Here is a 26,077-nt window from a genome sequence, read left to right on the forward strand (position 1 = left end):
TATGTACAATGAGGTTGAGCAATATAAAGAGATGGCGTTGTAGGCTCAGTATGACGTATAGAGTATGACAAAAAACTCCTCCAGATGGCACTCTTTACACAATTGTTTATTTTTTCTCTATGGATACCTCTGTCCGAAATCTTCCTATGGTTAATGATTGTAACGTCATTTCCAGGCTGTACGTAATGTATTAGTATTCTTGAATGCTTTCAAAATGGCTAGTTCATTATTATTCTGAGATTAATAAAATATTGAACGCTCTCTTATTTGACACATCGATAGTGACGTTTACGTGGCGGCCGCTGTTTGTTTAATTTTTGCAGATTCCTACAAGAACTTTCAGATTATTTGTAAATCATCAATGTTACTGTGCAATAATCTTGCGAAATATTATTAAAATATAATAGAATAGTGTATTAGAGCACAATGGGGCTTTGCAAATGTCCCAAGCGTAGGGTGACGAACCAATTTTGTTTTGAGCATAGAGTCAATGTTTGCGAATATTGTATGGTCACGAGCCATCCAAAGGTAATTTGGTCATATTCTTTTATCTATATTATGGTAATAAAACTTGCGATACTTAATAAAAAGTGTTATTTTCCAGTGCATCATTCAATCGTACTTGCAATGGCTACAGGACAGTGATTACAATCCAATTTGTGAGATTTGCACAAAAAGTTTGAGTGAAGGAGAGTGCATTCGCCTCACTTGCTACCGTAAGAACCCGAGTCGTTCGTCAAGTCGCGCGCCTTAGACTCGCGCGCCACGCGAGTTGGCATCTTCTGTTTTTTTATATCGTCAACTCGCGTGCCCATGTAAAGTACGGTCAGATGCAAACGAATTGAAACTAAAAAATATAGTTAAATATTGTCTCCCTGGCTGATGAGCATAAGAAGGTACCGACTAGACAGTCGCCATTAAAGTAGTTGCTTTGATTTCGGGATAAAGATACAATAAAGCCTATGTTGGAAGTGCGGAATGAGGCAAAAGGGGATGTGACCTATGACGCATGATACCCAAGTTTGCTATCTCTCTCATCCCGTGCGCAAATTTTACCTGTCATAGCTATGTCCTTCAGGTTTTTGTTGCAAAAACCGGTTTAAAGGGTTAAAACGTCATTGTTTTAGTGACATCGTTTTAGTGTTACTCCTAATTCGAAACAGTCTACAGTACAGCGCAAAAATATTAAAATGTGGCAGTTTTTACTGATTTTTATGTATTGTGGGGGTAAGCGTATAATAAATTAACTTTACTATATTACCAAGTCTACTTTGCCGTAATATAAACACATTGTTACGTTTTCGTTGTGTTACCGTTATATTAAATATCGAATTAGCACTTAAATTTAAAACAAATTTCGTTTATTTCATTGGTCAATGAGACAGACCTAACTGTAACAATTACTTCCACGAAGTTCATCGCAACATCCCAGCGAGGAAAATCGGTACTGCTTCGTGCAGGTTATAAATATAACAAAGAGCGAACAAATAAAAATGGTTCCTGTGTTTGGAGGTGTTCGAAGAGAACAGTTTGCCAAGCGAGATTAATTACTGATTTTATTTTAAAGTAAAGTCCTATAAAATACCCTATACATTTTAAGTAGTTACCTTAAGCATAAAAAATTATAACTTTTGTGGCTGATTCTACATATTTTCACAGTCGAGCGAGTTGACGACAAAAAAAGTAGGTAAATACGGGAGGGGCAACTCGCGCGTGGCGCGCGAGTCTAAGGCGCGCGACTTGACGAATGACTCAAGAACCCTTGCAATATCAAATTCATCTTGTTGTGTTGGTGACAAATAAATGTATACAGATGGAGGTTCATAGGGTCCAAAAGAGTTTAAGTACTAGAATTCTATACATAGTGAATCATGTTTTCCTATGTTTTACAAAATTTTCTTGTGGTCCTACACAAACTTCTTTCCATTGTACTTTACTTTGTTAAACAGTATTATTGCAATGCTTCATCATAAAAGTATTGCAAATCATAATAATTATTTTTTATTTTAAACATACAGATGTATTCCACTGGGCGTGTGCGGAGGCTCGCTACAGGGCACTGCCCCGGACCACCGCCCCTGCTGGCTACAAGTGCCCTTCTTGCTCCACGCTGGTGTTCCCTCCACCCAACCTTGTGTCTCCAGTGGCTGATGTGCTCAGAGAGAAACTCGCTGGAGTCAATTGGGCTCGGGCAGGCCTTGGACTACCACTGGTGAGGATAAGTACATTATTAATACTAACTGCTAAGTTCTGTTCTAATAATGGAGAAGTACTAAGAATCAAATAAATAAGTCTTCATCAATAATACTATAGTTAATTTATGTTTTTAAACAACATAGCAACAGAGGCTTCTACTAATCATTTTGAAATCTCAGCTTTCAGAAGACCAAGACATGAAGGGCGCCACATTAAGGAGAAGCCAGTCACCCACAGAGAATACTCCATTCTACAACAGCACTGTGGATGGTCTCCGAGGGACTCCTGTCGGGGCCAGTGATGATGAGGGCACCAGCCGTTCAGCCAATGGCACTCCACATTCCATTGTACAAATACCTGATGACTCGGCCAACATGTATAACAACAGGAAGGATAGTTTTAGCTCAGGTAAATAGCTAGACCAAAGCATGTTGATGATCCTACCTTTGTACCCATTGAAGAACCAAGATGTAACCTTACCACATAAAAAGACGTGATAGAGGGCTGATAATTATGATATAAGATAATATTAGTGGCTGCCACTGCCGCAAACTCATCCTATGAATGAATAAAACCAATTTGATGCTGCCTTAATTTCCTTCTACAGCTCCTCTGGAGCACAATATGCAATGTGTTTACATAACAATCTTTACTCTATTCATAGATGTCCTGCTACAAATTGATATTAACTTCTTATGCATATTATATTTAATTTAAAAAAATATATGTAATTCCAGGTGGCCAAGCTTCACGTAAAGGTTTCAAGCCGTTGGATCCAGCCAAGCCTTCCAATAACTTTGACCATGATGACAACAAATACAAACAGAAGTCGACATTCGCTTGGATCAACAGATGGTGGAAGTAAGTATTTTACATATTTTTTTGTCTGTGATCAAAGGAACACGACCAGCTTCATTTGTTTTTCATAATATCGTATGGATTTAACGTTTTGAGATCACAAACTAATAAAGAGATGTTTTCAGGAACTCGCTGCCAGGGTCCCGCGTGCGTCGCGCGGGCGGCATCTACCGCCGCTACTGGATCATATTCGGCCTGTTCGTGGTGGCGCTGGTGGCCCTGCTGCTGCTCAGCCAGCGAGACGTCAACGACGACAACCCATTTGGAGTCATCTATGACGAGGACAGGAGAATACTGCAGAAAAACTAAGCTCTTCAACTTATTTATCAACTGTATTTATTTATAAAAAAGCAATCGTAAGTGATATATGTACCTATATTGAAAATGTTGTAATTATAATTCTTCTGTTTATTATTATTAGATTGTTTTGTAACAATAAATATTGCACGTAATAAATGCTAACGTATTGATGGAATTTTCATTTGTTTTCTATAATCACAAGACTTTCACACAAGTTTCAGCTGGCTTGTCCAAGAAAAGGACTGAGAATATGTCATTGTAGAATTCAGGGTAGTACTCGCAGGCGCGGCGGCAGTCCGGCATCCAGTTCACCTCCAGGAGCTTTGGCTGCATCACAGGCTCCCCCTTCTCCTGGTGCCAACTCAGCATTATGTCAGCTGCATACAAGGCTCTAGACTGCGGGCTCTTTGCTATCCCACAAGGAGCTTCCTTCATTGTGGCACCAGTAAACAGTTCACCAATCATTTTGAATATTCTTTTCTCTACATCTTCCCATTTATAGTTGCTATACTGTCTTGCCCACTCCTGCTTGAACTCTGCACAGAGCATCCTGAAGAGAGGTGCATCCTCATTGTAGTTCATGACAGTGAAGTGTTGCTCATAGTCCTCAAAGTTGTTCATAGCAAAGGCTTTGTTTGAAAACCTCAGGAAGAAGTTACTGTAAATGTATACCTCAGTTGGGTTTACTGATTTCAGCAAGATGACATATCGGATATCAAACTTGACTTGGCCGACATCAGGTCTGTCAAACAGCACAGGGTTTTCAATGTACTTTTGGGCTATTTTAGGGCCAGTCAGTGGCAAACGGCACAGAAAGTCTAGGGTGTCAGAAATGTAGGTGTCCAGACCCCTGGCTAGATTGTATGGTTTGCAAATCCAATGATTGTCTAAGCCAGCTTGTTTCCTCTGCATATAGTGGGCTACTAATTTTGATAATTCAGTCTTCATGTTGAATGTTGTTGGTAACCACAGTGGGTAGGTATCCATTTGCTCATGAGATGCATGTCCTTGCTGTCCTACACATCTTCTAGCCACTATTGGTAAAAGATCTTTAATTGTGATGACATATTCAAAGGGGAACTGGTTAACAAACTTGTGTGGTGACGACTCACTCAGTTCTTTGAATGTTTTGAAGTGATTCAGGTACCAAAGAACATCAGCATCATTTTCATTATCTACAATTTCAAAGTTGCTAGATGTCAAGTACTGGTTGATGTATATGTACTCTGAGAACACTTTAAGTTTTTCTGTTGGAGGAGGTCTAGCAGCCAGCAGCTCCAGGGTAGGCAGGGTCTCCACAATGTGTCCTTCCAAGAAGTAGTTTGGACCAGGCTCCTCTTGTGTGTATGGCTCATAGAAGTGTTCATACTGCCTCCAGGGTATCAACATGGCATCTCTCTGCCGTTGGTCTTGAAACTCACCCTCAACAAAGTTTCTTGTGATTGCCTCTCCTTCCTCAACATTCTCAATAGGAAATAGCAGAGTGTAGGTCATCTGATCTGGTATGTGGATGAATGGCACTGCTCGGAAGTTAGGGTTGTCAGAGTGGGTCAATCCTGAGCCTAGCTCGTCCAGCACATACCACACTGGCACTCTGTCTTCAACAGAAAACTCATTGCCACCAATTGCATAAGTATGTGCATACTTCCACACAAGTTGAGATACTTTTTCAATTTTCTCATCAGTGTCTTCAGCATCTACCTGCATGAGGTTACACATCCTGTCCAGTAACCCAGGAACATTACGAAGGTTACTTTTGACCACGTTAGCTTTGAAAGTCCAGGCATGGTCAATCAAGTAAATATGATCACAGTCGGATCTGTCTATATCCTTGATAGCGATGACACTCCAGAGGGGATCGTACGGTGTCTTCTCACAGTCTTCATAGTCAATTTGCACAAGTTGAAAAGTTAAACCAGAGTCAAATATTTCATCACGTAATTTCTTACATAAAATCGGCCAGAAGTGTTCGGGAACTCCGGACAACAGTAGCTGAGGTTTGTGCAATGCTATAAAGCTGTTGTAATTTGATAAGCCGTCCATTTTAGCAGATTTACAAGAAATAAAAATAAAAGCTTAGGTTAAAGTTTTGCTTTTCCGGCTATCGGCATGATTTTTGACACTGACAGTCGGTGACAGTGACAGATTCCGCCACACAGATTCGGATCGAACAGCTGTAATTTGTTTGAGGAAGCATATGTTATTATTCTGAGCTAGATCGTAAAACTTTTGCGACGTCTCTTGCCGTGGGGTTCCCCTCATCTCGCCTAATCTTTATTTACCAAAACTCGTTTCGCATAACTCGTATGGTCTAAACTTTTTTGGTCGAATCATCACTTTGCCAAGACGTATATGGCATAAGGCTCGTTTCGTCTAAAGCTCTTTAGGCACAATCTTGAAACACCAAAGTCGTCGTCGTCGTCGTTTTCTCAAATTTATGTTCGCCTATACCTATGTATAATCTTGATTCTCCTAATGTTATCTTAATAAATAATATATTAAGTACCTATGTAGTAAATGTACAAATTGTGGTATTTTTCTCCTACATCCCGAAAATCACGATATTGTATGATCAAAAAATCGAAAGTTAACGACCAATATAATTATTACAAACCCCATGAGATCGAAACCTAAAAATAGGTGCGACGACGAGCAAAGCGAGGAGGAGCATGTTAGGTGCACATGTTCATCAAAACCAAAGCGGAGCGCAGCGAAGCGGAGCGGAGCGTTTTCCAAACAGCGGAAACAATACAAGGCACCAGTTTGCGCTACGTATGGAGACGCTCCGTCAAAGTTAAAGCCAAACGAATATTATTACTTTGTATAAACCTATGCCATAGCACTATTAGGCTATTCAAGATTTGGCCATACTATTATTACGCTAAACAAGATTATGCGAAGTAACTTTTTACTAAACGAGATTTATGCAATACGATTTTCGGCGAAACGAGACTTAGACCAAACGTTACTATGCAATACGAGATTAGGTTAATAAATCTTAGGCCTAAAAAGGTAGAACCCTTGCCGTGTACTGTACACGGTGTACAGTGCCACAAACTTATCTGTTCCGGTGACTGCTCACGTAAATGTGTAATATTTCTTCATTCTATAAGATTTTAAGTTTGCCAGTAGTGGTAATTCGCTCTTGTGGTTTCAATAAACCCATCTAATCTATATCAATGTATAATTCATTAGTAAATAATGAGATATGGATCAATTTAGTTCGCTCTCACCGGAACAGATAAGTTTGTCGCACTGTACGTTCGTATGCAGTGTTTCTCTGTGTGCGTGCGTCTAGCACATTGTACTAAAGTCTGTTTTTTTATCTCAGATACTAAATAGACAGATTCTGAACGGTTCATCAACAGGTTCAAAAGGTAACAGAAAAACAATGAAATAGTTTACATTGAGACATTTATATTCAATAGGTAAAGGGTGTCTTTAAACTACCCTCTCCAAGACAAAATTTCACTTACAAGCTAATTAAGTTATAGTATCCAATAATAATAGTGATCACATTATCTTTATAAACTATACAAATATCAAAACTGAGATGACGAGAAATAAACAAATGGGTTAGGGGGCATAGACTAACCAATGTACTAAATTATATTAGGAGACAGTATAGAAGAATAGAAAACATTTGGTCAAGATTTTGTAAAGTCATATAAGAAGAACACGGGCAACATTGCTTAGCTACAATAACTACTATTTTAACACCACTGTCACATTTATTATATGCACTATAAACCATTGAGTTCAAAACAGAATTATATCCCCATTGCTGTTTAGAGTGGAAGAAAAACATTAACACACCTCACCAACCCTCAACTACCCTAATTCATCGCATCACAAAATAAAAATCAGTCACAAGAAGATAGTATATCTACTTACAGCAGAACAACATCTAAAACATCAGTTCAGTTAAAATTACATACCTATCTACACAATTACTTCAGTTGGAATCCGAGTCCATGTGCGTCCTATAGTTGCGTCGCACCTTTTTGACTCGTTGTCTGAACTTGTGCGCTTGGTAGTCGGGGTCGTCGGACACGTCGGGCGGGGGAGGGGCGCTGTGGCGGGAGCTGCTGCCGGCTATAGTGCCCACGCCGCTGTCCGGGGTCCGGGCCGCCCCGGGCGTCGGCCACAGACTGCTCTCCGTACTACAACTGCTCTCCAACTCGCTCTCATTTGTTTCGTTCATCAACCGCGTCACCGTCCGGTTGTGTTGTTTAGGAGCTAATCGCTCGTTGACTGGAGTTGTTTCTCGCTCGGTTGTGTCTTTGTGTGGAGGAGACTCGCTAGAGTCTGACCGGCGTAGGCTGAGTCTGCCGTTGCGGCGCGATCGCCTCATCCTTAACCTATTGTCTGGTGGAGACGAGTTGCTTTCAGTATCTGGCGGGTCGCTCCTCAGAATGTCCCCTAAAGAGTCCCGGGAGCCGTTGACGGGCGTCGGGACAATACTGATGAGGTTATTAGGTACTCCTTGGTTCACGTTCTGATTTCGTGGCGAGATCGGCCTGCTGCTTACTGATTGGTCGTCGTCGGAGTCCACTTCGGCTATCCTAAATAGTGCTGATGTACTTTGGCCTCTGTAACCTGCAGGATAAACGTGATATTTAGATGGTTAGCGGTTAAACTTAGTAAAGCAAAGTTTTGAGTTGCTGGATGTTATATTACCTGTGCTTGTGCTAGGTAAAGCTAAGTTGTCCTCGACATTTTCAAGATGATTCATACTACTTTCACTTATATCTCGTAACATGGGTGACCCTGCAAATACAAATAGATTAGCATAACAATAACGTATTCATAACAATATTCGCAATAAAATTTACAAATGCAATGTCATGTTCAAGTAAAATACCTACCATTTGTTCTATTTGTCCCTTTTCTGTAACTAGTGGATTTGATTTTCCTTTTCACAGCCCTGGAGAAATTCATTCGGCGCCTGAGTGGTCTAATCATCTGTGAACAAGAAATATAAAAAACTTAGAACAGTTCATAGATTGTTAGTTTTTATGAATAAAATTGAAATTAAGACAAACATTTTTGAATCTGAACTTATATAAATTTATTCATTACTTCGCCCTTTTGGCCTGCTTTAATACTCAACTCACCCTGCCAGAATTCCTATACAAGCAGTGCGCAGGTTCATCCGAGTCAGTCCTCTCGCTAGACGGCGCCGACACCCGTGCTAGCACCGCGGGCGGCACCCGTGCTAGGGGGCGTCGCGAGCGCGCGGCCCGCTTGCCCTTACTGCTGGCGCTGGCTAGGGCCTTGCCGGATGGCTTGATGGTGGTGGCGCGGGACTGCTTGTTGCGACTGCGGAAGGGAAAACTTATTAAACTTATTAAATTTAATTATCATACTTATTATATTTATACGACTGTGGTGTCGATATTGAAGAGGGTACAAAGCTCCTTTTACGGTTTTACGATATTGTGAGTGTAATAAGTGTAAGCGTAATTTTTAATTTCTTGAATATAGTTAATATTTTTGCGACTATGAAGGGGAGTGGTCATTATTTATTTGTTATTATATTTATGCTGTGCTATCGATATTGAGGAGGGTAGGAAGCTCATTTTACGCTTTCATGATATTGTGAGTGTAATAAGTGTAAGAGTAATTTCAGATTTCTTAAATTGAATTTAGTTAACATTGTTTATCAGAAAAGGCTTTACGTAAGAGTTTGACTGTCTTATATCAATATTTTTACTGTTGAAAGTTTAATAATGAAAACACATTATCTTACCGTAGCAAACCTCGCTTAGAACGAATGTTTTTCGGATATCGCGACGTGTAGACCCGAGCAACGCGGTTGGGGCAGCGTTGACTACGCGCGCTGTTTTGATTGGCTGAAAGGAAAAAAGTTATTGTTATTGGTTTGAAAGTAAATTACCTTCTAAATACACACGAAATATAACCATAACATTCGCCGTGCAAGCTTTCAAGGTTAATCTACTCTAGCAAACATTGCATGCTTAGTTATTCTACACACATGCATGCTAACAAAAATAAAAACCCAATTAAGTGAATTTACCACTGCGTAATAATATCTATGACACCATGCATTTTTATGATTTGCCAGATAAAATCACCAACATATTTTGTATTTTGTGTATAAATACATAAACTTTGTGTTAGTGTAATCTCTTTTAACTACTCAATGTTAGTCGCAAGCTACAATTCCCCGTGGGAGGGGACACCGTAAAGGTGCGTATAAACATATCGCGGCATTCGAGTTTGGTTGTCATGTTCTGGCGTGTTATAATTGCTTGAGCATTTATAATAGTGTATGCCGAGACCAGTATCCAATCATTAATATCCACTGTTCCATGTTTGAACGCACACAAAAAGCAACCTAACCTACAAACTACACAAAGAAAACAACATACATCGTTTAGGCGGTAAAGGCGGAAAGTCCACAACAATGTGGTTCTCACTGTCACTGGAGTCTGAGCCGCGGCTTCGGATGGAACCACCGGAGCTTGACCCGTCCAGCGAGTCGGTTTCCTCGGCGAGGCATTCCAACTCTCGCTGGACTAGCGAGTCGAAGAAGGCCATCATACGCGGGTCTTCGCTCGTCGACTGTTCCACGTTGTTCTGCCAAACGTACTGAGGAAGGTAGATAGATAGGTTGTTACATTTTACACGAGTGTTACACAATGGTTTTGATTTTAACGAATATACCTGCAGACTATTATTTATTTATAGTAGGTATTTATACCCAGTTTGTGGTGATGGAGCTGAAGATGGAGTGGATAGTGGGTACACAAACATGAATACTTTTTATATCTCTCTCACTGCACCGACTACTTCAGACAAGTAGCTGCTGTTAAAGGCGCGGGCCACACAGACGAGACGGATACGGGGCGCGGACACGACTTGGTACAATTTTGCATAGCAACGGCGACGCTTCTATACATTTGCGACGCGTCCTCGTCTTACGTCTCTTTTTTGTCTGGCCTGCGCCTATACCTTTTTCCACGAGGAAAGACAGCTGATACAAGCAAAAACTTCCCTTATTCGAATGTAATAAGGGTCCTGTCAGATGTCTTTCCCCGTGAAACAAGGTATAAGTGTTGCGGTACTCTTTAGGTGAGGCCTAAGTCCAGCAACTGCTGAAGATGCTCAATGCTCGTTTGAGCATTGCACCATACCTGTCCGCTGTGGTGCGCGAGCGACACGTACTCCTCGTGTGAGTACATCTCGCGCGGCTGGTCGCCGGCCGCGGCGCGCAGCAGCGAGCCTCGCATCGACCAGTACTCTACTGCTGACCACACCTGGAACAGGGGACGGGCAAAGGTTACTTAGAGGAGATCTATAGATAGAAGGATGAAACTGTATTAAAGAGCAGGAAAATATACTGCAGGTTGTTGCTGCCACAAAAAGTCGCTGGTTTAGTTCACACTATGCTTACATTTGTGGGTTCCAAAGAGCCTCCCCGAGTGACGTATTAATTGTAATTTACATACGTTGACGCTATTCTGACTGGCTAACATTGGTAACCTTTCACCACGGTAGGCAAACCCTATATGAGCTTTAATGTTTGTCACCGACACACAAGAAGTTGAAGTGATGACGTGATTAAGATATAAAACTCAACTGTACAGTAAAGAAGTGGTGGGGATATAAAACTCTACACTACAGTAAGTTAGTCTACCAAGTGCTAGTGTACCTTGATGATCTTCTCGACGCCGCTGGAGGCGACGAGGCAGTACTGCGGGTTGTAGCGCACCTGGTTCACGATGGAGCGGTGCCCGTACAGCACCACGTGGGGATCTTGCATAGCCGGCTCTGAGGAACATATTTAAATGAAAAGAAATATAGTAAAAACGGTTAGTAATAAAATTACGGAGCTGAAAATCATAATATGTTTGCTGGGCAAGGACGATGGATGCACGCTCACGAGGCCGCGCGATGTGAGTGAGCGTGATGCAAAATTTTTGTCACGTCTTAGCGTCTTCTTCTTGCCTCCCATGCTAGCTCTGCTGGTCGAGTTTGCAATAAGGCCGCCTAAAAATATAAATACACCCCTCAACATAAGTCACACTCTCCCTTACCATCGACCGGGTCGGCGGCAGTCTCCGGAACCTTCCACATGTACAAATTGAAGTCGTCGGAGCCGGACAGCACGTAGCGGTCGCCCTCGCCGCCGAAGCAGCAGCTCTTCATCGTGCACGAGTTGTAGTAGTCCTGTGGAGGGACAATAATAATAATCAGGCTTTATTTCACCGATTAAATTTACGTTTTACAGAGTGAGATGATTTTATGCGTTCCTTTTTTATTCCTGTGGAGGGATACAAGTGGTTAAATATGTACTTGAAAGGTATTCGAGAAGCAGAAACTGGGTTTTTGTACGAGGTTTGCTAAAAAAGATTCAGTTTTATTCAATAATTTTTTTTGTCAAGATGTTTTATGATCATTTCCGCTAGAGGGTGCCACTTTGTATGTCAATCAAAACTGATTACTAGCACAGGTTGGGTAATTGTGTTACATGTAATTTGGTCTGAGCATGTAATATAATATCACAGATAACCGCTCGCTCATGCCGTTCTGTGCCGCTAGTGGCCACACACAGTGCTACAGTAGTGCACTACACACTGACCTGGTGGTGGAACATGACGCGAGGCGGCGGCGTACAGGACGCTCTGTGCCGCTAGTGGCCACACACAGTGCTAGCTAGACGGTCGAATGGTGTAGTGGTTAGTGACCCTGACTGCTATGCCGAAGGTCAAAGTCAAAGTCAAAGTCAAAAATTTTTTATTCATCGTACAAATATAAAATTTTCTGATGAACGTCAATTTTTACAAATTACTCTCCGTTCGGATAAGGGGGGGCTCTTTCTGTCCCGGGTTCGATTCCCGGCTGGGACAGATATTTGTTTAAAGACAGAATTTGTACTCGGGTCATGGGTGTTGATATGTATCTATCTATATATTTGTGTAGATATATCAGCTGTCCAATGCCCATATTACAGGCTCTGCCTAGTTTGGGGTCGGATGGCCGTGTGGGAGATGTCCCCATATATCCTAACTAATCCTAACTAATATTATAAATGCGAAAGTAACTGTGTCTGTCTGTCTGTCTGCCTGCCTGTTACTCTTTTACGCCAAAACTACTGAACGGATTTGAATGAAATTTGGTATACATATGGTCTAGACCCTGAGAAAGAACATAGGCTACTTTTTATCCCGGAATTCCCACGGGAAAATCTTTTTAAGGCGAAGCGAAGCTCGCGGTCACAGCTAGTTATATTATATGACCTGGTGGTGGAACATGACGCGCGGCGCGGGCGAGGCGGCGGCGTACAGCACGGGCGCGAGGCGGCGGCGCAGCGCCAGCAGCAGCGTCCCGCGCGCGTTGAACCGCACGCTCATGCCGGACTGGGCCGTGCCGCGGGGGCCCATGTAGCGGATCACTGGGCTGGGGAGAAACAAGCGATGTGAAAGTAGGTTTAGATATTTTTAGGTTTCTTATTTCAAATGTGGTGACAGAAGAGGTCTAGAATGGATATCTTGGCTGGCAGACGTAGCGCAAAACCAACGCTTTAGTGTGAAAGCAAACGATGCGTTGCAACGCTGCACTTTTGACGGTCAAAATGACAAGTCGCCACAATGCATTACACACCGTGTGCTTTCACATATAGGTAGCCGGTAATGGTTGTATGAGCAACTCCATGGACTACTAGGGTTTCTTTTAAGACGCTAACTCCCAGCAATAGCCTATTACTAGCTCATAATTATACTACCATATAAAATGACTAACTGTTTAGGCGAGCGCAGGTCCCAGAGCGCGATGCCGTCGCGCGCGTTGGCGGACGCGAGCGTGCCGGCCTGCTGCGGGTGGAACGTCACGCCGTGGAACGCCTTGCGGCTGCGCGATATCACCAGCGACTCTGCGTGTGAAATTGTAGGGCTTAATGGTAGCATAACAAATAGGTACCTAATCATTGAACTAGAATTACTAGCGTATAGAAACGACACCGCGAACTTGACATGTGCGCTATAACTATGCTTTGTTGCCGCTCGGCAACAACTATCTACTATGGGAATCTACTTCACGTGGAACACAGATTTTGTTCGCGTTGTCTGTTCTAGTACGCAATAAAATGAATCCTGTACAATGGATGTTGTGAATTAAGCCTCAAAAAGTTAGTCCTACCACAATATTCTTCCGAAAACTGACCAAAACATAGACCTACAACACTACCACAAGTCTCACTCACCATGCACAGACTGGCGTGTATCAAACAGCAGTAGCCTGCCATCGTTACCGGCCGTGGCGACCACTCGCTCGTTGAACGGGTCTATGGACAGCGAACACACGGCTCTCTGGTGCTGGAGTACTTCCAGTGGGCACTTGCTTTCCACATCGTGCACTATCACCTGAGGGAAAGAGATGGCTATGTTTACGATGTATTGATTCGAGGTAGTTATGTTTTAGGACATCTTGAATGGTTTTAAAGGTAAAAAGGTTCTTGGTTAGTACTTATTAGCACTGACTATTGTGCTGTAAATTAAGATTCAGTTATACATGAGAATCAATCCTCAAGCTCCCATTATTTTTTACTTGGAATATTACAACAACTAACTGTGAAAACAGCAATGTAACTGTGCCTGCAGTTGAGTCAGGTGGGTGTTTGTTATAGCCACAATATCAAATAATTATGTAGTTATTTAATTAATGATAAGCGTTTTTTAGGGTTCCGTAGCCAAAATGGCAAAAACGGAACCCTTATAGTTTCGTCATGTCCGTCTGTCCGTCTGTCCGTCTGTCACAGCCGATTTACTCGGAAACTATAAGTACTACAGTGATGAAATTTGATGGGAATATGTGTTGTATGAACCGCTACAAAAATATGACACTAAATAGTAAAAAAAAAGAATTGGGGGTGGGGCCCCCCATACATGTAACTGAGGGATGAAATTTTTTTTTTCGATGTACATACCCGTGTGGGGTATCAATGGAAAGGTCTTTTAAAATGATATAAAGTTTTCTAAAAAAACATTTTTCTTAAAGTGAACGGTTTTTGAGATATCAGCTCTCAAAGTCGTAAAAAGTATGTCCCCCCCCCCTCTATTTTTATAACTACGGGGTATAAAATTCTAAAAAAAATAGAGGTGATGCATGCTAATTAACTCTTTCAACGATTTTTGGTTTGATCAAAGTATCTCTTATAGTTTTTGAGATAGGTTGATTTAACTGTAATATTATATTTGCTGCTACGGAACCCTTTGTGCGCGAGCCCGACTCGCACTTGGCCGGTTTTATATTATGTAGTTATATTTATTTGAATTTATATTTATAGTCATATGAGAAGAGGATGATAAGTAGAGTATTTGCCTTTATTTACAGGTAAATCCATAACATTTATTGACTACATCAGATCTGTTTTATGATTTTTCCTGAAGGGTCAACATAAAACATATTAAAGCATACTATGTTCAATTTAGTAGGTATTAAAATTAATGCCCTGTATAATAATATTATTACAATTTTTCATCTACAGGGTGTTGCAAAATTGGTATACTAAGCCGAAACCTACATGTGCAGCATGGTATATCTAAGCCTGAAACTGAAATCAGAATTTGAAAATTCGCGAAAAAAAATTTTCTTTTTCCATAGAAACTTTGTTGGTCACGTGATTTTTTAGAATATTCTTTATTTGTACACAAGAATAGATTATACAAAGCTTAAATATAAACACATATGTACAAAAAAGGCGGTCTTATCACTAAAAGCGATTTTTTCAAGACAACCTTTAGGTGGAAGAATATTTATGTTCAGATAGGGTCAAGTGTACTAAAGAATTTATTAATTAACTATAACTTTTTTATAAGTTCATCATTTTTATAAGGTTTTACTATGGAAAAATATTTTTTTTTTTCGCGAATTTCCAAATTCTGATTTCAGATTCGGGCTTAGATATACCATGCTGCACATGTAGGTTTCGGCTTAGTATGTACCAATTTTGCAACACCCTATTACTGATAACACCCAATTAATGAGCCTCTACTGTACACTATTAAGGTAGCTTGTGGTAAAGGAAGGGTACATACATACAGTGCTCCAAAATTTATAATGCGCATAGAAATCTTTGACAGATCGGTTGTTTTCGATTATGTGACACATGATATTGACTCCTATTTCTTTCGAACAAGGTGCACAATGCAAGTGTTTTTTTAAGGCTCTTACGATTTAATGATTCGGGTGTGAAGATCTGCATGTGCATTATTAATTTTGGACAAGTGTACACTTACACTAGAAAAAGGCCCAACTAGCAACATTTTATACCTCAGCTCATTTTTTATCAAATCTACTCACAATATCATCATTGCCTCCAGAGAATATCTTCTGGTTGTCTTCAGTGATGCCGAGACAGAATATGTTGGCCTGGTGCAGAGCCTTCATGGCCTCAGGAGCCCCGCGGTCCATGAGGGCCTTGCCCACCTGCCACAGCATGACTCTCCTGTCATCTCCGCCTTAAATAAGATAATTGTTTAGATAAATTTATAAATTACTAGCTGTCCCCGCGCGCTTCGCTTCGCCTTAAAAAGTTTTCCCGTGGGAATTCCGGGATAAAAAGTAGCCTATGTTCTTTCCCAGGGTCTAGACCGTATGTATACCAAATTTCATTCAAATCCGTTCAGTCGTTTTGGCGTGAAAGAGTAACAGACAGACAGACAGACAGACACAGTTACTTTCGCATTTATAATATTAAGTTAGGATAATTATTGTTTAATCCATAATACTTACACCCATACTTTTTACAAGACAGTGGTGAGGGCTCTGTTCTAGGTGTAGTGTGTTGTTCAATGCTATGGGACAGGTCTATATCCGGCAGTGATTCAATACTAGCAGTCAATTTCTATTATAAGTTAAAAAGTATGGGTATTAACTGGTGTAAAGGCAGTAGTCAATATTTTCAATATAAATAAAGAATTTAAACTAAGTTTAATTCTTTATTTAAGGCATATTTGAGGCTTATTATCTGGCCTATGAAGGTTTGATGTAGCAATAAGAATATCCATGTAGGTTTATTACCATTCCAGATGTAAGTATTGGTAGGTAGGTAGATACATAAAGTTATAATCACAGTAGGTCTTGGTTGATGGCTCATCTTAGTCCTAAATCCATAAGTATTTAATTATAATTACCTGAAGCGAGCAACTCGCCATTGTTGGAAAATTCAATCGCATTCACACATCCAAAATGGCACACTAAATCGCGTCGATAAAGGTTTTTCGCAGCATTTAAACGCTGACTAAACAGCTGTGATTTAAGATTTGGCAATAGTCCGTACTCTCGCTGGGTAATATAGGGCAAGGGGTTCGCGATATTAGCCATTTTAACATAAAATCACCATTTTTTATTGATGCAAAATGAAAAACACAAGTGTCTCGCTCGCGATCAGCTGTAAATTATTTATTTTTAAAAACATTTTCACGTTCCTTTACCGTCATCTTGTTGTTTATGTAACGGAACGAAAAAGACCTTAGAATAATAACAACATCTTTTTATTAGATGGACTCGTTAATCTCGTGATATCTTTCTCTATCTCACCCTTGTTGATTCGTCTCAAAGACAGAACACAGTCATTTACTTTCGTCTGCGATCCGAAAGGTTTTTCAGCGCTTATGCAGAGAACTTGCTTTTGCTTTGCATGTTGCCTTGCTTTTTACTGCTGTTATTATTCTGACCCACCGTTATTGTTACCCTGAGTTATCTTATTGACAGATCTAAAAGTCAATGTCAAATGTCATTTGATTGTGTTTGATTGTCATTGCAGTAGTATTGCTTGCAGTTTTAAATGTCAAACTAGCACACGTGAGATTTGTTTTTATGTTTTTATTGAAAATTTACTTCAATATTGTGAGACAAATTACAAAATAAGCATGATAAAAACAGTCGAAATGACAAAGCCCACGGTAAAAGTATCAGGTAAATAAATTACTTTCTTTAATATCCGAATTCCTGTACAGCTCACCGAGTTCTTTAACAACTTCTAACGATTGTGTTATTCCAGTGTCGGATTCTGAAGAATCAAGTGTAGAAGAGTCGGGAGAGTCAGACAATGAAGTGGAAATGGCAGCAGACGAAGAAGCAGCTGGATCTGACGAAGCCGATGTATCAAGCGACGCCGATGAGTCCAGTGACGATGAAAACAGTGGAGAAGAGGGCAATCTCGTCACCAACGAGGGCTGGAGAGACTCCGTAGCCAAAATCCTCAGCTCCAGCAAACCTAAAAATAAGAAAACTCTAGTTCTATCTAGAGCCAAAAAGCACTCAGAGGTTGTAAAGCCAGAAGTAACAGAAAAACCAGCATTTGAAATCATAGGAGAAAATAAAAAAGAGAAGCCGGTAGCGAAGGAGGATGTAGATGCAGCTGCAGAGCCTCCAGCCAAGAAAAAGGTTAGAATAAAACTTCAATAAAATACATTTATACCTAGTAATACCTACCTACTAAATATTTTACATCAACCTAGATTAATTTTGAATGGTTGATGGTGATTTGAGGTGATGGTTTTTAATTTCTTATCTATTACATTTCTGTTACAGAAACACGAAAAAGCTCCAATAAGAGTAAAACCAAATATCCTAGAAAAAGATAGGGAAAGGTTACTATCTAAAATAGCAACAAAAGGTGTAGTACAACTATTCAATGCAGTTAGGAACCAACAGAAGTCACTTGGGCAGCAAATAGACAGGAATGATATAACTGAGGGAGCCAAAGAGAAGATTTTGAAGAAGTTTGACAAAAGAGCTTTCTTGGACACCCTCATGGGCCAGACCAAGTCTGTGGTGGTGGATGAAGCCACCAAGAAGTACAAGGATGAGGTGAAAGATGAAGAGAAGCCTAGGTGGAATGCTTTAAGGTACTTATTTCTTACCATATACTTCCTATTCAAAAAACTTATATTGCTGATAGTACTCTATCTATTATTCAATGAATTTTAACTTGCATCTACTCTTGATTATTTAACACATGCATTACCTATTTAATTTTTCAGGGACGATTTCATGATGGGAGCGAAAATGAAAGATTGGAATAAGGAATCAGATGATGAACAATAAAAGAAGCATACTTAAGTACCACAGTTTATTATGATAAGTGTAAATAAATTATTTTTATTTACAAACAAAGGGAATGTTTTTATTCACATTTTATAAAAATAAGTATAAATACAAACATAAAACTATTATAATTTAAAAGACATCTGAGAACTATAGTGTATTGATTTAGAATACATAGAAAATTGTTATCAATTTTTTCAATTCTTCTTATTCTTCTTCCTAGCCTTTATTATTAGTGTTTCGTTAATATTTGTACCTACTAGTTATTCTTATGTTGGATACCAACAACTTATTTCAGATACATAGTGTAAGCATCCATGCCCACTGTATGCTGAGTGATTTGTTTGGGCAGTGTGGAGTATATCTTCACTGGAAGGTTCCACACCATGGTCTCTATGGGCACGTTGAGAGGGGCATTCCAGTTGCTGTCTTCAGTGTTGGGGAGAAGCTTCTCATTTGTAGTTACAAACTCAAAGTGGAGACGCCATCTTAAACTTACTGTAAATGAAAAATATTATTGTTAATTTACTAATACTAATGCAAAGTTGTATGAATGAAGAATCTTTAAACTAAGGTCAACCTTATTTAATTCTTTATTGCACAAATATAAAAAATTAATGTACAAAAGGAGGGCTTAATGCTTAGAAAAGAGCATAACCTTATGTACCAACCTATCATAAAATAAGAAAATATATTATCTAATTATTTACCTTGCTCTGCTTCAAAAGCTGGTGTAATATGCAGGGGTATAGCCAGGATCAGCTGGGAGTGTGTGAGGCCAACAGTGACCTCATGGTATCTGGCCACAGTCATAGATCTGCTAGATGTGTCTTTGCTTGTCGGTGTCTTTGTCACTTTTGCTGGAGAGCTGGTGTTTAAAATCTCCTCAGGTTGTAGTGACACTGATACCTGAAAGTTAATATGAATACCATGACCACTGTTACAAATGAACATTACATACATGCTCAGTTTAAATAACATAGATGAGAAATACCCAACTATACATCATCATCACAACCCATCATGTCCCCACTGCTGCCTGCTGGAGCATGGAGCCCCATTCCAATGAAGGAAGGGTTTTAGGCCTCAGTCCACCATGTGGGTCTAGTATAGGTTGGTGGACCGCCATTCAACTATACATAGATCATGCTAAATATTATTATGTATATTTTTACCCACCTGCATGCAAGTTACAGTCCCAACAGAGAAGTCGAAAGTGCCCACAATATCCTCTCCAAGTTTGTAAGCTGACTTGAAAAGGCAAAACCGACCCACTTTGCCTCGTGTATTTGTAATCATATACGAGTTGGGACTTCTTCTTGCTGTGAGATTCTGAAATTGAATTAAAGGTTAAAATAACTTAAGGGGATCCCTAAAGCTAAAATGCTAAAGTCGGCTTGATATACTTGATTAGATTGGAAAAACGGTGGCTTCTATCACATTGATAAAAATATATTTTGTAGCAGAGGGTATACTGAACATGTTAGTTGCTTATAAATTGGTGCAGGATTATAATAAGTATGTTAAAAAAAATTGCAAACACACCATGTCTTTTGCCATTTTTTGACTTATTATGAAAAAACCCTCGAAATCAGAGGGCCCATTTTCATGGAATCTTATATGTATGTGTAGGTAATTAAATTCTTAACAAAGTTACCTTAAAGAGTTGGATTTAATGGACCAGAAGTCAACTTTTTTTGCAAAAAACTAATAAATTCCGGTTTAAAAATGATGACACCGTGACAGATTTCAGATTTCTTCAGTCGTCGCCCTGGTGGCGGCCTGTTAGGAGCGATACCCACGCCATTTTATTTTTTATCAAATATTTCACAAAAACTGATTAAATCAACAAATTATGACTACAAGTATTATTATACATATGCATTTGCTATGGAAAGTTAATTTTCTAATCATTTTAGATGCAGAAAAGCCGAAAATTCTTAGAAAACATTTCGCCTTTTCGATTTGTTTACATTTTTTACTATAGAGTTACAGATGCATAGATAAAGGTAAACATTGCACATAATGACACTTATTAGATTCTCCGAATAAGAACTATACGGTCAATGCAGTATGCCAAAGCGCGAGCCTGTTTATATTCTGAGGGGTAATTTATTTTATTTTAACGGTTGTGTATGCTAGGTAAGCTACACAATATACAGGGTGTTGAAAAGTAAGTTCATAATTTGTTTTATTTGAAACCAAAAACCGTAGTTAATTAAAAATATATATATTTTAAGATGTGGTAGTCTGTACACTACAGGTTGTTAAAAATAAGTAAGTATTTTTAAAAATTGAAGATCTAAAATTTACATAATTTTTTAAATCTATTTAACAAGCTTTGCAAAAAAGCGGTTAAGTGCGACTGTATCTCGCCATGAAAAAAATGAAATGTTTACTGTAGCTATGAATTTTATGCGTTACAAGTGGAATAAAATACCGCATAATATTATGTACAACTATGTAAGAGCCTAGTTTTTAAAAAAAACTCATAAGAAAATATTAAATACACAGGTTTTTTAACCCCTGAAGGAAATAGAGGGGTGTTATAAGTTTAAAGTAAGTGAATTTTTTTTTTAAATTAGGGTGATAGGTAATGTATATTTTTAATGATTTTTTCAAATAGATAAATGTTATACCATTTTTAAATTGCCATAAAATTACCTATAGTTATAGTTATAGAAAAGGGCAGGGCTACCAGTGCCCATTCGCCACTGCAACCTAAAAGATCTATAAATTATGACTCCCCATGCCGAGTCTCACTCTACAGGCCCAGGTCTTTTATAAACCTGATATTACCTATACAGGATGTTGCAAAAAGGGTATACTGTGCCGAAAGGGTTGGACTCAGGGGTTATTCTGAACAAATTTTGTTCTCCAAGTTTTGGAAATTCTCGAAAAATAAATTCGGTCTCTATAGTAAAAAGTCACGTGATCGAATAAGTTTCTATGTAAAAGGTTTTGTTACGTGAATTTTCAAAATTGTAGAAGAAAAGTGGATCAGAATGGCACCTAAATCCACTTTTGGCTAAGCTTTATACCCTTTTTTCAATACCTTGTATAAAATATCGTCAGCGTCACCTTAGATCGTAATCATCGTAACTCCTCGTGACCAAATTTTAGAGGAGACAAAAATACTGTTTTATTTGTAGTTCTAGTTGGCATACTACCCACCTAAAGTTTTTTTTAACTAGCCTAAAAATGATTTGTTTAGACAGTCTATCTTCCTGTTCAACCGCAGCCTGAGTGCCAGTGACTCAATGACTGAAAGGAGGCTATTAGTGCTCCTAAATAAATAAAGCAGGCCAGGTCATACGTGTCTAACAAGTACATTAAGGATGCGAAAAGAGAGGGTTTGTTTTCACTGAAGAAGTTCAGTTGCGGAGTTCCACAGCGGTAGGTCTTGGACCCCTCTGCTGTGGAACTTGGCATGCAACGCGGTCCTGCAAATCAAGCTCGCAAACGGCGTTAGCACAGTGCATTTTTCTAATGTCACACAGGTCGTGAGGTAGGCTGAGAGCCTCCTTCGGGGATGACATCCCAATGATTCATTACGAAAAAATTGCTGCAGCTGTGCTCGCCATGCAGTGCATGGGCTACTTCCGAATCTGGGGGGCTGTTGCAAAGGAGTCCGTTGCCTCTATACGGTACGGGTTCCGTGCGATCTATGATCCTTCCGGGAGCACCTGTCTTGTCAAGTCGAAGAGAATGGCTCGTATTCGACGCAACCTGCAGTACTGGTGGGATTGGTTGGAGGACAGGACAGCAGGAAGCTGCAGCAGCCGTCATGCTGTGATTCGACGCATAGATGCAAAAAAAAGTTGAAAGTAACTTCATGTTAATAAAATATTAGATCTTAATTTAACAACATAACATTGCAAAAAAAAATTAACATTGTTGAGTATGTTATTGTAATTTACTAAAGTAGTAATAAAAACAAAGGCTTATTGCATAGTTTTCGTTCACGTTCGCCTACATCGCACGTTGTATATGAGAATAAAGGGTATAGTTACTAAGTTTTCTTGTTTAAAAATCACGGTTTGGGGTTTAGAGGAAAACAAATGGTAAAATGCGGAATACAGTTTTTTTTTTCGAATAAAGAGGAAAACATGTGAATTCAAAAAACGTTTCTATTGACACCAAAGAGTACTTTTCGCCGAGAAAAGTGGAGTTACAATGTTTGCGATCTAAAGTGATGATAGAACTAGAACTTATTTTTTCAGTTCACCTGCTGCTGCTGTTGAGTGAAATCGTAATTAGGTAAATGACTCCTTGACATGAAAATAACTTTTTTTTTATAATCGTTATAACAAAACCGTTTTTTTTAATACAGCAATATTTGTAGGTGTACTTACAGTGAGCAAAAGAGCGCAGCAAGGTGTAAATTTTTTGGTTTTTAAGAAACAAAAATATTATTTCTATCATATCCCAAATACACATAAGTACTTAAAAAAAAAAAATACACACTCTCGCCTTGTACTAATGTACTCCCTTGCGGGGGTACTTACATGTTATTATTTTTCTGGTGACCTCCCCATATCCCTTTGCCAGCTACGTAACCTTTTGTGACACCCTGTATATGCAGAGTTCTGCAAACTACTGTTCTGCTTTTGAAACACCAAAAAAAAACAGGTCGTCTAACTAAAAGGTCACGTGACCAAAAAAAAATTATATGAAGAAGCGTTTTTTTCATGAATATAAAAAATTACGTAGGATAAAAGTTTTTCAGAGTGACGCCTGAGTAACGCCCTTTCGGCTAACTATACTTTTTTTATTACACGGGGGCAGAGTTTAATACAACACCCTGAACTATTAAACTCTGATAATATTTTCGCGATTTTTTTACATTCTGATTTCATTTCCTGGCTTAGAAATAACATCAATAACATGCTGCACACGTAGGTTTCGGCATAGTATTAAACCCTTTTTGCAACAACCTGTATAAATATCGGCACGGGTACGACTTTATATATATATAATTAATTATTAAATATTAAAAATACTTTCAAATAAAAATAAATATTTTCGTATCACAAAACAATATTACTTACTTAGTATATTTTTAACAAAGTGGCATGTCTTCACTTTAATGTTTTCGAGTACTATGTTAAAATTTCATGTCATTGTCCGTAGAACGCCCCGCATACCTCAACCCCCCCTCACTAGATTTGACAGATTCTGATTTTCTTCCAGCTTTAGTGACAGCCTTAATGATAGGGTATCCTATGTATTACTAATATTATTATTTGATAGAAACTCACCTGTAAAACTTGCAAAGCCATAGAAAGTGGAGTTTCAACTTTTCTTTCTTCAGAAAATGGATTTGTTGGCTGCAACTCCTCAGTAGTTTCATTCCCACAAAGATTGGCCAGGTCCTGCATGTTCACTATAGGGCTGATTGGTAACACTCTGAAAGGTATTCTCACCATTTTTATGTGAGAGTTCACTTTTTGTGTGGCTATTGTGATTTTGTATGAATATTTGACTGAAGTGCCACGGTATGATGGTGGGGCCTCTATTGGCAAAGACTCTCTGTACCAGACTGCAAAAGAATAATAAACTTTAATAACTATGTTACTTTATAACTGTGGGAAACTTATGGAACACAGGTACTTACAGGTTTTCGAATCCCCAAGTGGGATGGTGAGGTCACAAAATAATATTTTTGGTTTTGTATTAAATACTACATCTCCAATGTCACATGATGTGACTTCTAAGGAGGTGGTCTTCTCGACAGTAGGAGTTTTTTCACCAGAACTGCCTGATGTTGAATAAAAACAATGGATCTGGGCTGATGCCCAAGCTAGATTCTCTAATATATCACTGCAAAGGAAACAAGTTATTTATTGTTATAATTTTGTATATTTAAGCATATAGCATTATGCGTAAACCATCGCTTTAAAATCGTTACCTGTGGCTTTGGGAATTCCTGTGTTCAGGTTGAGTTGTGTGGCTGAAAGTAATGCAACATTCAATAGCTTCGCCAGCGAGGTACACTGTTCCCGTAGATAATTTGGCTGATAGTTCAATCATTGTACTATATATCGCTGTATATTTTTAGAGCCAATTACTGTGTATTTAGTTATTTAATTAATACAGAAAACAACAAAGTTTTATTTTCACATAGATTTTTGAGGAATGTTTCAAAATTTATTTACATTGACAACACAGCAATGTCAGAATTCATAATGCTCTGTGGTGGGAACACCCAAATATTCCGAAAAACTTTTTTCCGAATTTGATAACCCCGAATATGTAATTTACGAAATATTGGAATACCGATTTTTTTTAATACCGAATTATAATAATCACGAAAATTATAAGTTCGAATATTATAATCACGAATATTGTTATTACGATTGTTAAATATACGAATGTTAAAAAATACGATTACTTTAATATACGAAAAATAAAATACCGATTTATTATAATCACGAAAAAGTCAAATCCCGATCGGAAATATGATAATTCGTAATTTGACAAAAAAACATAAACGTCTTTAAAACTTTAGAAACAAAACCAAAAGATAGTTGCGACGACGAGCAAAGCGAGGAGGAGCGTGTTAGGTGCACATAGATATCGAAAAACAAAGCGGAGCGCAGCGAAGCGGAGCGGAGCGTTTCAAATATAGAGCAAAACAATTGCTAGGATTTTAATGGTGTTTAAACTTAAAAACCTTAGGACCTAAACCTAAAGATAGGTGCGACGACGAGCAAAGCGAGGAGGAGCGTGTTAGGTGCACATAGATATCGAAAAACAAAGCGGAGCGCAGCGAAGCGGAGCGGAGCGTTTCACATAATATAGCTTAAAAATATTGTTTTTATACGCATTATGCTGCATTATTCATATAACCATTTCTTGTTAACTAAGAAACATTCGGGAATTTGTATTTTCGGAATATTAAAACTTCGGGATTCGTAATTTTAACAATTCGATATTATAAAAAATCGTACTTTTGAAACATCGAAATAATAATATTCGGAAAATTGACTTTCGTCATTTTAATAAATGTGTTGTTTGAAATTTCGTTTATAAACTATTCGTGATTTTCGTTATTCGGAAACTTAAAATTCGGGATTGTGAATTAATCGGAACAATGAAATTCGAAATTTTAAAAATCGTTATTTTCATATTCGTAAAAAAGTAATTCGGAATTATGTAGTGTACCCCTCTGTGGTACTTCTATGGATATGTTCCATCCTCGGAATAAGTACCTAATACTTTTTCACGCGACACGCACGGCACCGCAATTTTTTTTTTGCATCTCTTTATTTTGTCTTATTATACCTCATTTACATTGAGCTGCTGCTCCTCGCGCTGCGGGCGATAAAAACTGCTGCAGCAGGATCGAGAGGAGTGTGTGTTTATACATACTTCCCTACCACTCACTCCATTTCAAGTTTCGGCAATGGCAGACGTCGATGATATTCACCAATGAGCTCTGAGCGTCGAACACGAAGCAGAACACGCGCACTGCCGCTCGCGCTGGCGCGGCCCTTTGACTTCCGCACAAAAAACCGCTATCTCGGGAAGAGCTGGCAGCGCTAGTGGCAACGGCATCAGAAGTATCGCGTGTACATACTCATCCTAACCACTTCCTTGCCCGTTTACCTTCTCAACTACGGCTGAATATAAATGCGACATT

The 26,077-nt window shown here is 39.0% G+C and overlaps 5 protein-coding genes across 5 annotated transcripts; 2 read left to right on the forward strand and 3 right to left on the reverse strand.

Moving 5' to 3' along the window:
- The first annotated feature begins 273 nt into the window (after positions 1 to 273).
- On the forward strand, positions 274 to 3,522 carry LOC105389321 (zinc finger protein-like 1 homolog). Its single transcript, XM_011560423.3, has 6 exons — positions 274 to 528; positions 605 to 716; positions 2,019 to 2,212; positions 2,376 to 2,604; positions 2,934 to 3,057; positions 3,180 to 3,522. Exons 1-6 carry the CDS (start codon positions 427 to 429, stop codon positions 3,361 to 3,363), a joined length of 945 nt encoding a protein of 314 aa, XP_011558725.3. The 5' UTR covers positions 274 to 426; the 3' UTR covers positions 3,364 to 3,522.
- On the reverse strand, positions 3,448 to 5,484 carry LOC105389322 (tubulin--tyrosine ligase-like protein 12). Its single transcript, XM_011560424.3, has one exon. It carries the CDS (start codon positions 5,395 to 5,397, stop codon positions 3,550 to 3,552), a length of 1,848 nt encoding a protein of 615 aa, XP_011558726.3. The 5' UTR covers positions 5,398 to 5,484; the 3' UTR covers positions 3,448 to 3,549.
- A 1,267-nt stretch (positions 5,485 to 6,751) lies between these two features.
- On the reverse strand, positions 6,752 to 16,791 carry LOC105380802 (DDB1- and CUL4-associated factor 5). Its single transcript, XM_048630318.1, has 14 exons — positions 16,515 to 16,791; positions 15,682 to 15,839; positions 13,583 to 13,742; positions 13,123 to 13,252; positions 12,621 to 12,780; positions 11,418 to 11,550; positions 11,033 to 11,151; positions 10,515 to 10,637; positions 9,750 to 9,969; positions 9,107 to 9,209; positions 8,472 to 8,676; positions 8,223 to 8,319; positions 8,035 to 8,124; positions 6,752 to 7,953 (listed from the first exon to the last, which is right to left on the reverse strand). Exons 1-14 carry the CDS (start codon positions 16,702 to 16,704, stop codon positions 7,310 to 7,312), a joined length of 2,532 nt encoding a protein of 843 aa, XP_048486275.1. The 5' UTR covers positions 16,705 to 16,791; the 3' UTR covers positions 6,752 to 7,309.
- A 372-nt stretch (positions 16,792 to 17,163) lies between these two features.
- Positions 17,164 to 18,501, forward strand: LOC105380801 (RRP15-like protein). Its single transcript, XM_011550406.3, has 4 exons — positions 17,164 to 17,298; positions 17,384 to 17,769; positions 17,917 to 18,233; positions 18,369 to 18,501. The coding sequence occupies exons 1-4, from the start codon at positions 17,253 to 17,255 to the stop codon at positions 18,430 to 18,432; spliced, it is 813 nt and encodes a 270-aa protein (XP_011548708.3). The 5' UTR covers positions 17,164 to 17,252; the 3' UTR covers positions 18,433 to 18,501.
- A 24-nt stretch (positions 18,502 to 18,525) lies between these two features.
- LOC105380800 (RAB6A-GEF complex partner protein 2) lies at positions 18,526 to 24,584 on the reverse strand. The gene is made up of 6 exons (XM_011550405.3): positions 24,344 to 24,584; positions 24,050 to 24,255; positions 23,694 to 23,974; positions 19,612 to 19,764; positions 19,143 to 19,341; positions 18,526 to 18,930 (listed from the first exon to the last, which is right to left on the reverse strand). The coding sequence occupies exons 1-6, from the start codon at positions 24,463 to 24,465 to the stop codon at positions 18,722 to 18,724; spliced, it is 1,170 nt and encodes a 389-aa protein (XP_011548707.1). The 5' UTR covers positions 24,466 to 24,584; the 3' UTR covers positions 18,526 to 18,721.
- Between the last annotated feature and the right edge of the window lie 1,493 nt (positions 24,585 to 26,077).

The sequence above is a fragment of the Plutella xylostella genome, chromosome 25 (genome assembly GCF_932276165.1).
Source record: "Plutella xylostella chromosome 25, ilPluXylo3.1, whole genome shotgun sequence".
NCBI lineage: Eukaryota > Metazoa > Arthropoda > Insecta > Lepidoptera > Plutellidae > Plutella > Plutella xylostella.